Source organism: Rhinichthys klamathensis, unplaced genomic scaffold, assembly GCF_029890125.1.
Source record: "Rhinichthys klamathensis goyatoka isolate OS25496 unplaced genomic scaffold, OSU_Roscu_1.1 h1tg000130l_1, whole genome shotgun sequence".
NCBI lineage: Eukaryota > Metazoa > Chordata > Actinopteri > Cypriniformes > Leuciscidae > Rhinichthys > Rhinichthys klamathensis.
This window is the reverse complement of record NW_026606665.1, coordinates 133,717-148,763: the sequence shown is the minus strand read 5'-3', so window position 1 is coordinate 148,763 and position 15,047 is coordinate 133,717. Positions and strand designations below refer to the sequence as shown.

The 15,047-nt window shown below is 42.6% G+C and overlaps 1 protein-coding gene across 1 annotated transcript in view; it reads left to right on the top strand.

The window, feature by feature from the left end:
* The window catches only part of LOC130089389 (coagulation factor IX), a 28,040-nt gene that overhangs the window by 10,911 nt on the left and 2,082 nt on the right, over nt 1–15,047 (top strand). The window contains exons 2-8 of the mRNA XM_056256689.1: nt 1,663–1,779; nt 2,647–2,671; nt 2,746–2,859; nt 3,853–3,984; nt 4,966–5,270; nt 5,823–5,937; nt 8,077–8,304. Coding sequence (XP_056112664.1) covers nt 1,681–1,779; nt 2,647–2,671; nt 2,746–2,859; nt 3,853–3,984; nt 4,966–5,270; nt 5,823–5,937; nt 8,077–8,304 — 1,018 coding nt within the window. The 5' untranslated portion in view covers nt 1,663–1,680. The remainder of the gene's footprint in view (nt 1–1,662; nt 1,780–2,646; nt 2,672–2,745; nt 2,860–3,852; nt 3,985–4,965; nt 5,271–5,822; nt 5,938–8,076; nt 8,305–15,047) is intronic.

Here is a 15,047-nt window from a genome sequence, read left to right as displayed (position 1 = left end):
GCGTTCTTGCATCCAAATAACTGGCTTAAATCTTTGGCCCATATAAAACCACTTTGTTTGAACCACCTTGCAAGACTGCTCATCATCTTCATCATCAATCCCCAAAACATGTGCATATGCGCCGAAAATCTTGCTTTGAACACTTGCAAAGTTCATAGACAGCTTTCAATTCACACCATATCAGATCGTCAAAGCTTAATCACACTTCCATCTCAGCTCGGCCGCCAGCATAATAATCCATAATAAAACTCGCCAAATGGCTACTCACCGCACGTTCAAACAGCGTCTTAGTGAAGTCAGTCAGATCCAGCGCTGAATACTCTGAAGGTGCAGTAAACAAACCGCAGATGTTCGCATCAGTGGCCAGTTTATCGGGTCGTTGCCGCACGATCCGCTTCCGCGTCTTCACGGGATTCTCGGACTTCAGTATAGCGGCACATTTGTAATGATGAGCCGCTGTCCAGATGGGACTGGGAGGGAGAGCAATTGATGCATGAGTCCGTAGCATATCTTCTTAGTAGGCTAGTTTATTTTCGAAGAATGAAATTGAATAAAGCAAACAGTTGAGCCATATTTTCACCGCTAACAATCACACGCGCACACACCCATAGACACGCGTTCTGAAATTTATATCCGAACTCCACCCCCACTTCCTTATCGAAATATACACAATAATATAATACAAGTCTCCATTCGAAAATGCATTAACATTCAGTGCAAATACTCACAAATAATAATTATCAAACTTAAACTTGATTATATTCAAATTATTAAATCAGTCCATTGAGTCCAAATATATGAAATGGAAATGGCTCTAACATATTTCGTGAGTAAAAAACAACAACTCTGTACTTATTCACAGAACCCATTCTGTATCTACCCTTGCATTGCAAACAAGCAGAGACGCTCCAAACTTCGCGATAGAGGTGGGGCGGAGTTATGAGGTTTGATTGACAGTTTGAGTATCCAATGGAGATACGAGGTTTAGTCAGGATCTCTTTTTAATACTTTTCATTGGCCAAAATATTTGCAAAACCCACAGAGAGACATAAAGGGTGGACAATAGTAATGATTTATGAAACAAATGGAGTTACGGGTTTCCGCCTAATATTTTACATTTTGTTCATTTACAGGTGAAACTATGAAAATTTTAATATCGTGCAAAAATTAATTTATTTCAGTAATTCAACTTAAAAGGTGAAACTAATATATTATATAGACTCATTACATGCAAAGTGAGATATTTCAAGCCTTTTTTTGTTATAATTTTGATGATTATGGCTTACAGCTGTAAAACCTTTTCACAATATTCTAATTTTGAATTTGGGGTTTTCATAAGCTGTAAACCATAATTATCAACATTATAACAAAAAAAGCCTTGGAATATCTCACTTTGCATGTAATGAGTCTATATAATACATTAGTTTCACCTTTTAAGTTGAATTACTGAAATAAATGAACTTTTGCACCATATTCAAATTTTTCAAGTTTCACCTGTAAATAGTAATTGTCTTACAGAGTTTTAGTATTAGGATGAAATAATAATATTATATATATATATACGCCTTTGGATAAACCTGGCCCTGTCCGTCGCTTTGAGAGAACTTTGCCAGAACGCTGATAGCTGGGTGTGTTTCCATTAAACCTGCCGAGTGTGTTCAGTGTTTCTGGACAGGCGTGATGCTGTGCGTCTGCTCAGGACTCGAAGAGCAGGAGTGTTACGAGGAGCTGTGCTCTCTGGAGGAGGCGGCCGAGATCTTCCAGAGCAAAGAGAAAACGGTACAGTCGCATCATCTGGTCTCACTTTGATATCTCTAAATCTATTTACTGTTTGTGCTTCCATTAAATATTCCACATTTTGTTTGGTTGATCTTAATAAAGTCACCTTGAAACGGAAGTTGTGATCATCTATTGTGCCGTATATCTGAGTGAAACGCTTCTCAAACAAGAACAAATGTGGGCGGGTCTTGATTTTGTCTGTGGGGAATTGATTGGATGGTTGTGGTTTGCTATTGGTGGATCTCATGTGAGTGACAGGTTATTGCCCCGCCCTCGTCATCAGAGAAGAGAAGAGAGGAAGTTATTCTGATTCAAGATCACCAGAAACATGAATTTAACGCAATAATAATGTGCACTGATAAATCATTTAGTATAAATACTGTAATATTCCATAAAAAAACAACAAGAATTGACCGTTTTGATTTCATGGGGTTCTTGCGTTGCTATATGGTTCTTTAAAGTTCCTGATGATTTATCAAGTACTTTAGATCAATGTTTTGGTTTTTTTGAGTTCTTTATAAAGCACAAGAACATCCAGGTGGATTTCTTAAAAAGTAATTTTTTTATTGCATAACAGAACAATAACAACATACACATTTAGAGGATCACAATGTATTCAACTATTATCTATTACATTCATCATAATAGCATAAATAATAATAATACTTTTTTTTTTTTTTTACAGGGGATAACTTACAAAAAAAAAAATCACAAAAATTCCATACATCCGTTTTGCATTTTTATTTCACTTACTCGAATTCTTCTATCTATGACATCACACTGCAAAAACGTCTTTAGTTCTAAACGGAACTTTCATTGCTAAGAGTGAATGACATCACTGTTCTCTGACCTCTCGTGTTCTTCTAGATGGAGTTCTGGTACAGATATCGGAGTAAGTGTTTAGAAGTCTAACTCTTCTGAATGAACCAGTCTGAGACGTGTTGCTGAGGTAAATGTGTTGTTTAGACGGTAACCTGTGTCGCTTTAACCCGTGTGTGAACGGAGGGATCTGCAGTGAGAGTCGAGGTGTTCACGAGTGTCTCTGTCCTCCACAGTACAGCGGACACAACTGTCAGACAGGTACTGATGCCCTGGTGAAAAGAACGTATACTTTATTGGATTTGAAATATATTTTCTTTTTCAACGGTACATTGCAGAAACACTAACAAAAAATGGTACTACCTTTAAATATATTAAAAGTATATTAGCATCATGCTTTTACCTATTTTCACAATACAACTTTTAACACACTTTAAAATAATTGCACTTAAGTATATTTTCTAAAAATATATTTTAGAGAAATATACTTGAAGTGAAAATTCTGTTTATTTAAAAAAATATATTATTTATTTGCACTGTATTCAAAATATATTTTAGGTATAACTGTGCTGAAAATGATCATTGTAACAATACATTGGAAGTATACTTTCAAAATACATTATAGTATATTGTACAAAGTATAGCTAAGTAATATATGTTTATTAATGCAAATGCATTTGTTTTTGAAGACAAAGTGTGCAATTTGTAGTATTTGGAATAAGTCAAAGGTATTTCTGAACATATACTTTTTACTCAAATATAATACACTTATGGTATTTATTTAGTGTATGTTTCGAATACACTCGTAATGAATTTGTAATGTACTTGTAACACAAATAAAATACACTTCAATATCACTAATCAAGCATCTAATTAGTCCCTACACAGGCATATACTTAAAGTATACTATCTCACGAACAATTTGTACGAATTGTTCCACTTTAACACACAAAACTGCACTAAATACACTTAAATTAATTTAATTACAACTAAAATATACTTAGTACAAAATTAGTTGTTCCAAAATAGCACACTTCAAGTTAACTAATCATTAATACATTTGAAGTATACTAAATTAGTCTGGCTGCAAGTATACTTTGCATGTGTGTGTGTGTGTGTGTGTTCAGAGGTGTTTGACTGTAGATATAAGAATACTTATTCTGAATGGCTCAAGAATACTTCTGATGCTCATGATTGTTTCCTCACAGATAGCAGACAGTGAGTGTGTGTGTGTGTGTGTGTGTGTGTGTTCAGAGGTGTTTGACTGTAGGTATAAGAACGGAGGGTGTCTGCACTACTGCAGCTCAGAGCAGACTCCAGGTGTTGTGTGCAGATGTGCAGACGGGTATCAGCTGGATGAAGACCAACGCAGCTGCAATCCATCAGGTACAAACACACACACACACACACACCTGCGCAACAAAAGAGATCAGCTCACATGCTTAAATCATTAACCATTCATATTTTAAAGGTGAATCTCACCAAACATGTCCTTAAAATCAAAGAAATTCATTATTTGAGCATTATTAAGAGAATGTGCAAAGAAAGGGATTGCTAAACACACACTCTTGCACTTTTTTTTTTGCATTATATGGATTTTATAAAATAAAAATATTTTTGCTAGACCTTCATTAGTGAATATTTTCTAGTCTGGATGTAACTCAGTTTACGGTTTGCAATCCCTTTGTTTGCATTGATTTGTTTTTGTGTGTGTGTGTGGCTCGGCGATGCACATGAAGCAACATGATTTTTAGTTGGAGTGCAACAATTGTGTGTGATATATATATATATATATATATATTTACAGTATTATTGATATACTTGTATAGTTCATTTTATAATCTCTGTTTTAGTTTTCATTAAAAAAAAATCTGGGATTTTTTTTAACCTTTTTGATATTTTTCTTAACTGTCTATATAATTTTAGTATTAGTTATTTTAGAGAACTTACAATAAATAAGTAAATAGAAATGTTGGCAACTAGCTGAAATAAAATAAGCTTTTTATATTAGTTTTTTTTTTGGCAATGTAGATTTCATTTCAAATAATGAAAATGTGTTTTGATGGTTTTAGTTAATGATAATAACTGATATATATATATATATATATATATATGCATAATTTTGCTAAAACAAAATATTTATTATTTCTCTTATTTTGGGGCGAAATATGCACCTTTTTTTTTTTTTACAGCTTTCATGATGTTTTTTTTTTATAAATGTAAACAGTATATCTGAACAAATCTAGATGTTTCTGTGTATGTATGTGTGTCTGTGTTTTTATGTGTGTTTGATTCTGTGTGTGTTTATGTATATATGTCTGTTTGTGTGTATATATATATGTGTGTGTGTGTGTGTGTGTGTGTTAGTGCAGTACCCCTGTGGGAAACAGTGGAGTGGTGGGATCATGTCTCGCTCTCTGGATGATATAAGCACCACAGATCCTGATGATGTAAACCACACCCACACCGTGACAAACTCCTCCCACTCATTGCATCACAACAGAAGTTCACTGGACAACTCGACTCTCCCGCCAAACCAAACCACACTTCAACAAGCCGAACCTGCTTCACAGGACGAGCTCTCAGAGACAGGAAGTGACATCACAGGTGCAAATGAGGATACGCGTATCGTTGGAGGTCAGCTGCAGAGTCAGGGCGGGAGTCCGTGGCAGGTGGGGCGAATCTGAACCTTCACATGACCTTTATGCTTAACCTTCAGAGATTTGATCAGTAAAGGTCCTTGCACACTGAGTCCGAAATTCGTATTCGTCATTCGGTGGCTTTGAATTGCCATAACACCTCTCAAAATGCTTGCTACAGATGCGAAAATCGCAGAAAATCGAACCCGATCCCAAAAAAATTATGGCGGACGAAAATTTTGCAGGCAGTGTCTAAACGTGAATCACACAACGTGAGGTTGTATTTATTTTTTTAACGTGCGAAAATTTCGGACTCAAGGTCCTGGCAAACTAAGTCTGAAATGTTCGTCCGAAATTTTGGCGCGTTAAAAAATAAATACGACCTCACGTTGTCTCAATCACGTTTGCACACTGCCACCGTCCGTCATAAAAAAAATTCGTATTAGGTTCGATTTTCTGCGTTTTTTGCATCCGTAGCAAGCACTTTAAGAGGTGTTATGACAATTCAGAGCCACCGAATGACGAATACGAAAATTTCGGACTCCGTGTTCAAGGACCATAACACTTTGAATGAAAACGCTGCAGGTTCTTCTCCGTCGTGAGGATGAGCAAGGGTTCTGCGGCGGCTCTCTGATCGATCTGCGCTGGGTGGTGACGGCAGCACACTGTCTCCAGCAAACACCAAACCATGTGACCGTCGGTGAGTGACGTCTGAGGCCCTGTCCCAAATGGCGCACTTCATGCGGACTTTCGGTCTCGTGGACTTAAATTGCGCGTGCTCGCCGAGTCTACGAGTCCGTAGGCCGTCCCATTTAGCATTTTAACGCTCTGAAGTGTGCTCAGCAGCGCCTCCTTTCTACCCTTGAAACGGTCTTCCGCGAAGCCCGCATAGATGCAGGCTCCACGCACTTTAACTACCCAGGAATCCTTGCGAAAGGCCAATCAGACAACGGATGGGAGGAGATTTCGCTCACGGATAATTGTTAACATGGCTGAGAAGAAAATATTTAAGTGTAAAGCCCATCAGGGCTTTACCCATCAGGGCTTTACTGAGTCATATGTAAACACAACAACAATAGGCAGCATATTTCCCCGAACCTGTAGCTCCTGTCCATAACACCAATCAGACCGTCTTCCTGTTTCCGGCGTGACGATCGAGTCTGTCCCAAAAATACCTCTCAATGCGCTCTCGCGGACTCGCGCTAAGGGCCCTATAGGTCTGCACTACATGACGTCACCGAAGTGTGGACTCTGAGGAAGTCCACAAGTCCGGAGTGTGCCATTTGGGACAGGGCCTGTCTGATGGGACCCTTCATGCCTCATATGACGCTCGTGTTGCAGTGTTCAGAAACGTGGTTATTACATGTAAATGAAAATTGATGCATTCTGAACACGGTTAACTATATGAGTGATACAAGGTTACAGTTTCCTTATGTGGAATAGTACCGTTCAAAAAAATGATATACTATATACACACATAATGTCTGTCTCTTATGCTCTACATTTATGTAAAAACATTAATATTATGAAATACTATTACAATTTAAATTTGACTTTCTATGTGAATGTATGTTAAAAATCAAATTTATTCCTGTGATCAAAGCTGAATGTTGAGCATCATTACTCCAGTCTTCAGTGTCACATGATCCTTTAGAAATCAGTATAATATGATGATTTGATGGTTCTGGTTAATATCCGGTGGAAGGAATGAAAGAGATTGAATATCTTCTTTTATCTTCAGTTGATTTCATCTAAGGCTGTGGCTGGAAGTCAGTTGTTGTTTCTCTTTCCTTCAGTGATTCTGCTTGTTAACAGCAGGCGTTCATAACTAACGCTCAATCATCACTTGATTAATCACTTAATTATCTCATTCATATATTTTGCTGTCTGGCCTTGACTACTTCTCTGATGTTAAAGGTTGTATCAGCGATTTCAGGCCCAAAAAATAATTATCACATTCATCTAATCTTTCCTAACGATCCGCTAGCTGCCCGCCCCATAAGCAGGCCGTCAAAAAAAACGTGTCTCTGTAGGGAGCCTCGGCTCTGAGATCTGCACACAAAAACAAATGGGTACAACCACCACTCAAAACCAAAATAAACAGTGTTCCAACCAATCACCGAAAGGGGCGGACGCGTTTTTTTGACAGCCTGCTTATGGGGCGGGCAGCTAGCGGATTGTTTGGAAAGATTAGATGAATGTGATAATTTATTTTTGGGCCTGAAATCGCTGATACAACCTTTAAAGGGATAGTTCACCCAAAAATGATCCCATGGTTTATTCACCCTCAAGCCATCCTAGGTGTGTATGAGTTTCTTCTTTCAGCCGAACACAATCAGAGTTATATTTAAAAATATCCTGGCTCTTCCAAGCTTTATAATGTGAGGTTTTATTTAAGCCCAAAATATAGGTCAGAGGTTACTAGAGTCGCATATGGCCTTTACTGAAAGCCAGTGATTACAGCTTATAAAGTTATAAATATGGATATTTTTTGTACCAAAATGCATCTGTTCGCTTCAGAAGGCCTTTATTAACCCCCCGGAGCCGTATAGATTACTTGTATGATGGATGGATGCACTTTTTTGGGCTTCAAAATATCAGTTAATATTCACTCCCATTATAAAGCTTGGAAGAGCCAGGACATTTTTTAATATAACTCTGATTGTGTTCGTCTGAAAGAAGAAAGTCATACACACCTAGGATGGCTTGGGAGTGAGTAAATGATGGGCAAATTTTTATTTTTGGGTGAACTATCCCTTTAACAAATTAAAGCTTTATTGTACCTTTTTCAGATTTTGTGCTGAACCCAGACATGAATTTATGATATTCACACACACAGGAGACTACGATAAAATGCGTCCCGACAAAGACGAACAGAAGATCAAAGTGGAGAAGGTGGTCCTCCACCCTCACTTCCACGAATACACCTTCGACAGTGACATCGCTCTGCTGTACCTGTCTGCCCCCGTGACCCCGGGTCCATTCGCCGCTCCGGTTTGCCTTCCAGACGCCAACCTGGCGGAGCGACTCCTGAAGCCTGGAGAGCAGGGCCTGGTGACGGGATGGGGTGTGTGGTAGATTATTCTTCTTTACCATCTTTTGCACCTGATTTAAGTCTACCTGGGTCATCTACTAATCGACGTCCACAAACGTCTCCTGATCGATGTTAGTTTACCTGGGTCTGGTCTACTAATCGACGTCCACAAACATCTCCTGATCGACGTTAGTTTTCCTGGGTCTCGTCTACTAATCGACGTCCACAAACATCTCCTGATCGACGTTAGTTTACCTGGGTCTGGTCTACTAATCGACGTCCACAAACATCTCCTGATCGACGTTAAATTACCTGGGTCTGGTCTACTAATCGACGTCCACAAACATCTCCTGATCGACGTTAGTTTTCCTGGGTCTCGTCTACTAATCGACGTCCACAAACATCTCCTGATCGACGTTAGTTTACCTGGGTCTGGTCTACTAATCGACGTCCACAAACATCTCCTGATCGACGTTAAATTACCTGGGTCTGGTCTACTAATCGACGTCCACAAACATCTCCTGATCGACGTTAGTTTTCCTGGGTCTGGTCTACTAATCGACGTCCACAAACATCTCCTGATCGACATTAGTTTTCCTGGGTCTCTTCTACTAATCGACGTCCACAAACATCTCCTGATCGACGTTAGTTTTCCTGGGTCTGGTCTACTAATCGACGTCCACAAACATCTCCTGATCGACGTTAGTTTTCCTGGGTCTCGTCTACTAATCGACGTCCACAAACGTCTCCTGATCGACGTCAGTTTACCTGGGTCTCGTCTACTAATCGACGTCCCCGAATGTCTCCTGATCGACGTTAGTTTACCTGGGTCTCGTCTACTAATCGACGTCCCTGAACATCTCCTGATCGATGTAAGTTTACCTGGGTCTCGTCTACTAATCGACGTCCACAAACGTCTCCTGATCAATGTTAGTTTACCTGGGTCTCGTCTACTAATCGACATCCCTGAACATCTCCTGATCGATGTAAGTTTACCTGGGTCTCGTCTACTAATCGACGTCCACAAACGTCTCCTGATCGGCATCAGTTTACCTGGGTCTTGTCTACTAATCAACGTCCCCGAACGTCTCCTGATGGATATTAGTTTACCTGGGTCTCGTCTACTAATCGACGTCCACAAACATCTCCTGATCGACGTTAGTTTTCCTGGGTCTGGTCTACTAATCGACGTCCACAAACATCTCCTGATCGACATTAGTTTTCCTGGGTCTCTTCTACTAATCGACGTCCACAAACATCTCCTGATCGACGTTAGTTTTCCTGGGTCTGGTCTACTAATCGACGTCCACAAACATCTCCTGATCGACGTTAGTTTTCCTGGGTCTCGTCTACTAATCGACGTCCACAAACATCTCCTGATCGGCGTTAGTTTTCCTGGGTCTCGTCTACTAATCGACGTCCACAAACATCTCCTGATCGACGTTAAATTACCTGGGTCTGGTCTACTAATCGACGTCCACAAACATCTCCTGATCGACGTTAGTTTTCCTGGGTCTCGTCTACTAATCGACGTCCACAAACGTCTCCTGATCGACGTCAGTTTACCTGGGTCTCGTCTACTAATCGACGTCCCCGAATGTCTCCTGATCGACGTTAGTTTACCTGGGTCTCGTCTACTAATCGACGTCCCTGAACATCTCCTGATCGATGTAAGTTTACCTGGGTCTCGTCTACTAATCGACGTCCACAAACGTCTCCTGATCAATGTTAGTTTACCTGGGTCTCGTCTACTAATCGACATCCCTGAACATCTCCTGATCGATGTAAGTTTACCTGGGTCTCGTCTACTAATCGACGTCCACAAACGTCTCCTGATCGGCATCAGTTTACCTGGGTCTTGTCTACTAATCAACGTCCCCGAACGTCTCCTGATGGATATTAGTTTACCTGGGTCTCGTCTACTAATCGACGTCCACAAACGTCTCCTGATCGACGTTAGTTTACCTGGGTCTTGTCTACTAATCGACCTCCCCGAACGTCTCCTGATCGACGTCAGTTTACCTGGGTCTGGTCTACTAATCGACGTCCACAAACATCTCCTGATCAACGTTAGTTTACCTGGGTCTGGTCTACTAATCGACGTCCACAAACATCTCCTGATCGACGTTAGTTTTCCTGGGTCTCGTCTACTAATCGACGTCCACAAACATCTCCTGATCGACGTTAGTTTACCTGGGTCTGGTCTACTAATCGACGTCCACAAACATCTCCTGATCGACGTTAGTTTTCCTGGGTCTCGTCTACTAATCGACGTCCACAAACGTCTCCTGATCGACGTCAGTTTACCTGGGTCTCGTCTACTAATCGACGTCCCCGAATGTCTCCTGATCGACGTTAGTTTACCTGGGTCTCGTCTACTGATCGACGTCCACAAACGTCTCCTTATCGACGTCAGTTTACCTGGGTCTCGTCTACTAATCGACGTCCACAAACGTCTCCTGATCGACGTCAGTTTACCTGGGTCTCGTCTACTAATCGACGTCCCCGAATGTCTCCTGATCGACGTTAGTTTACCTGGGTCTCGTCTAATAATCGACGTCCACAAACGTCTCCTGATCGATGTTAGTTTACCTGGGTCTCGTCTACTAATCGACATCCCTGAACATCTCCTGATCGATGTTAGTTTACCTGGGTCTCGTCTACTAATCGACGTCCACAAACGTCTCCTGATCGATGTTAGTTTACCTGGGTCTCGTCTACTAATCGACGTCCCTGAACATCTCCTGATAGATGTTAGTTTTCCTGGGTCTGGTCTACTAATCGACGTCCACAAACATCTCCTGATCGACGTTAGTTTTCCTGGGTCTCGTCTACTAATCGACGTCCACAAACATCTCCTGATCGACGTTAGTTTTCCTGGGTCTGGTCTACTAATCGACGTCCACAAACATCTCCTGATCGACGTTAGTTTTCCTGGGTCTCGTCTACTAATCGACGTCCACAAACATCTCCTGATCGGCGTTAGTTTTCCTGGGTCTCGTCTACTAATCGACGTCCACAAACGTCTCCTGATCGACGTCAGTTTACCTGGGTCTCGTCTACTAATCGACGTCCCCGAATGTCTCCTGATCGACGTTAGTTTACCTGGGTCTCGTCTACTAATCGACGTCCCTGAACATCTCCTGATCGATGTAAGTTTACCTGGGTCTCGTCTACTAATCGACGTCCACAAACGTCTCCTGATCAATGTTAGTTTACCTGGGTCTCGTCTACTAATCGACATCCCTGAACATCTCCTGATCGATGTAAGTTTACCTGGGTCTCGTCTACTAATCGACGTCCACAAACGTCTCCTGATCGGCATCAGTTTACCTGGGTCTTGTCTACTAATCAACGTCCCCGAACGTCTCCTGATGGATATTAGTTTACCTGGGTCTCGTCTACTAATCGACGTCCACAAACGTCTCCTGATCGACGTTAGTTTACCTGGGTCTTGTCTACTAATCGACCTCCCTGAACGTCTCCTGATCGACGTCAGTTTACCTGGGTCTGGTCTACTAATCGACGTCCACAAACATCTCCTGATCGACGTTAGTTTACCTGGGTCTGGTCTACTAATCGACGTCCACAAACATCTCCTGATCGACGTTAGTTTTCCTGGGTCTCGTCTACTAATCGACGTCCACAAACATCTCCTGATCGACGTTAGTTTACCTGGGTCTGGTCTACTAATCGACGTCCACAAACATCTCCTGATCGACGTTAGTTTTCCTGGGTCTCGTCTACTAATCGACGTCCACAAACGTCTCCTGATCGACGTCAGTTTACCTGGGTCTCGTCTACTAATCGACGTCCCCGAATGTCTCCTGATCGACGTTAGTTTACCTGGGTCTCGTCTACTGATCGACGTCCACAAACGTCTCCTTATCGACGTCAGTTTACCTGGGTCTCGTCTACTAATCGACGTCCACAAACGTCTCCTGATCGACGTCAGTTTACCTGGGTCTCGTCTACTAATCGACGTCCCCGAATGTCTCCTGATCGACGTTAGTTTACCTGGGTCTCGTCTAATAATCGACGTCCACAAACGTCTCCTGATCGATGTTAGTTTACCTGGGTCTCGTCTACTAATCGACATCCCTGAACATCTCCTGATCGATGTTAGTTTACCTGGGTCTCGTCTACTAATCGACGTCCACAAACGTCTCCTGATCGATGTTAGTTTACCTGGGTCTCGTCTACTAATCGACGTCCCTGAACATCTCCTGATAGATGTTAGTTTACCTGGGTCTCGTCTACTAATCGACGTCCACAAACGTCTCCTGATCGGCATCAGTTTACCTGGGTCTTGTCTACTAATCAACGTCCCCGAACGTCTCCTGATCGATATTAGTTTACCTGGGTCTCGTCTACTAATCGACGTCCACAAACGTCTCCTGATCGACGTTAGTTTTCCTGGGTCTCGTCTACTAATCGACCTCCCCGAACGTCTCCTGATCAACGTCAGTTTACCTGGGTCTCGTCTACTAATCGACGTCCACAAACGTCTCCTGATCGACGTCAGTTTACCTGGGTCTCGTCTACTAATCGATGTCCACAAACGTCTCCTGATCGACATTAGTTTTCCTGGGTCTCGTCTACTAATCGACGTCCACAAACGTCTCCTGATCGGCGTCAGTTTACCTGGGTCTCGTCTACTAATCAACGTCCCCGAACGTCTCCTGATCGATATTAGTTTACCTGGGTCTCGTCTACTAATCGACGTCCACAAACGTCTCCTGATCGGCGTCAGTTTACCTGGGTCTTGTCTACTAATCAACGTCCCCGAATGTCTCCTGATCGACGTTAGTTTTCCTGGGTCTCGTCTACTAATCGACATCCACAAACATCTCCTGATCGATGTTAGTTTTCCTGGGTCTCGTCTACTGATCGACGTCCACAAACGTCTCCTGATCGACGTTAGTTTTCCTGGGTCTCGTCTACTAATCGACGTCCACAAACGTCTCCTGATCGACGTTAGTTTTCCTGGGTCTCGTCTACTAATCGACGTCCACAAACATCTCCTGATCGATGTTAGTTTTCCTGGGTCTCGTCTACTGATCGACGTCCACAAACGTCTCCTGATCGACGTCAGTTTACCTGGGTCTCGTCTACTAATCGACGTCCACAAACGTCTCCTGATCGACGTTGGTTTACCTGGGTCTCGTCTAATGATCGACGTCCACAAACGTCTCCTGATAGATGTTAGTTTACCTGGGTCTCGTCTACTGATCGACGTCCCCGAACGTCTCCTAATCGATGTTAGTTTTCCTGGGTCTCGTCTACTAATCGGCGTCCACAAACGTCTCCTGATCGATGTTAGTTTTCCTGGGTCTCGTCTACTGATCGACGTCCCCGAACGTCTCCTGATCGATGTTAGTTTACCTGGGTCTCGTCTACTAATCGACGTCCCTGAACATCTCCTGATCGACGTTAGTTTTCCTGGGTCTCGTCTACTAATCGGCGTCCACAAACGTCTCCTGATCGATGTTAGTTTACCTGGGTTTTGTCTACTGATCGACGTCCCCGAACGTCTCCTGATCGATGTTAGTTTTCCTGGGTCTCGTCTACTAATCGACGTCCACAAACATCTCCTGATCGACGTCAGTTTTCCTGGGTCTTGTCTACTAATCAACGTCCACAAACGTCTCCTGATCGACATTAAATTACCTGGGTCTTGTCTACTAATCGACGTCCACAAACGTCTCCTGATCGACGTTAGTTTACCGGGGTCTTGTCTACTAATCAACGTCCACAAACGTCTCCTGATCGACGTTAAAATACCTGGGTCTCGTCTACTAATCGACGTCCACAAACATCTCCTGATCGACGTCAGTTTTCCTGGGTCTTGTCTACTAATCAACGTCCACAAACGTCTCCTGATCGACGTTAAATTACCTGGGTCTTGTCTACTAATCGACGTCCACGAACGTCTCCTGATCGATGTTAGTTTTCCTGGGTCTCGTCTACTAATCGACGTCCACAAACATCTCCTGATCGACGTCAGTTTTCCTGGGTCTTGTCTACTAATCAACGTCCACAAACGTCTCCTGATCGACGTTAAATTACCTGGGTCTTGTCTACTGATCGACGTCCCCGAACGTCTCCTGATCGACGTTAGTTTTCCTGGGTCTCGTCTACTGATGGATGACCCCGAACGTCTCCTAAACGACGTTAGTTTACCTGGGTCTCGTCTACTAATCCACGTCCCCGAACGTCTCCTTATCGACGTTAGTTTCCTGGGTCTCGTCTACTAATCGACGTTAAATTACCTGGGTCTTGTCTACTAATCGACGTCCCCGAACGTCTCCTGATCGACATTAGTTTACCTGGATCTCGTCTACTAATCGACGTCCACAAACGTCTCCTGATCGCATTAGTTTACCTGGGTCTCGTCTACTAATCGACGTCCCCGAACGTCTCCTGATCGACGTTAGTTTCCTGGGTCTCGTCTACTAATCGATGACCCCGAACGTCTCCTGATCGCATTAGTTTACCTGGGTCTCGTCTACTAATCGACGTCCCAGAACGTCTCCTGATCGACGTTAGTTTACCTGGGTCTCGTCTACTAATCGGCGTCCACAAACGTCTCCTGATCGACATTAGTTTACCTGGGTCTGGTCTACTAATCGACGTCCACAAACGTCTCCTGATGGACGTTAGTTTACCTGGGTCTCGTCTACTAATCGGCGTCCACAAACGTCTCCTGATCGACATTAGTTTACCTGGGTCTCGTCTACTAATCGGCGTCCACAAACGTCTCCTGATCGACATTA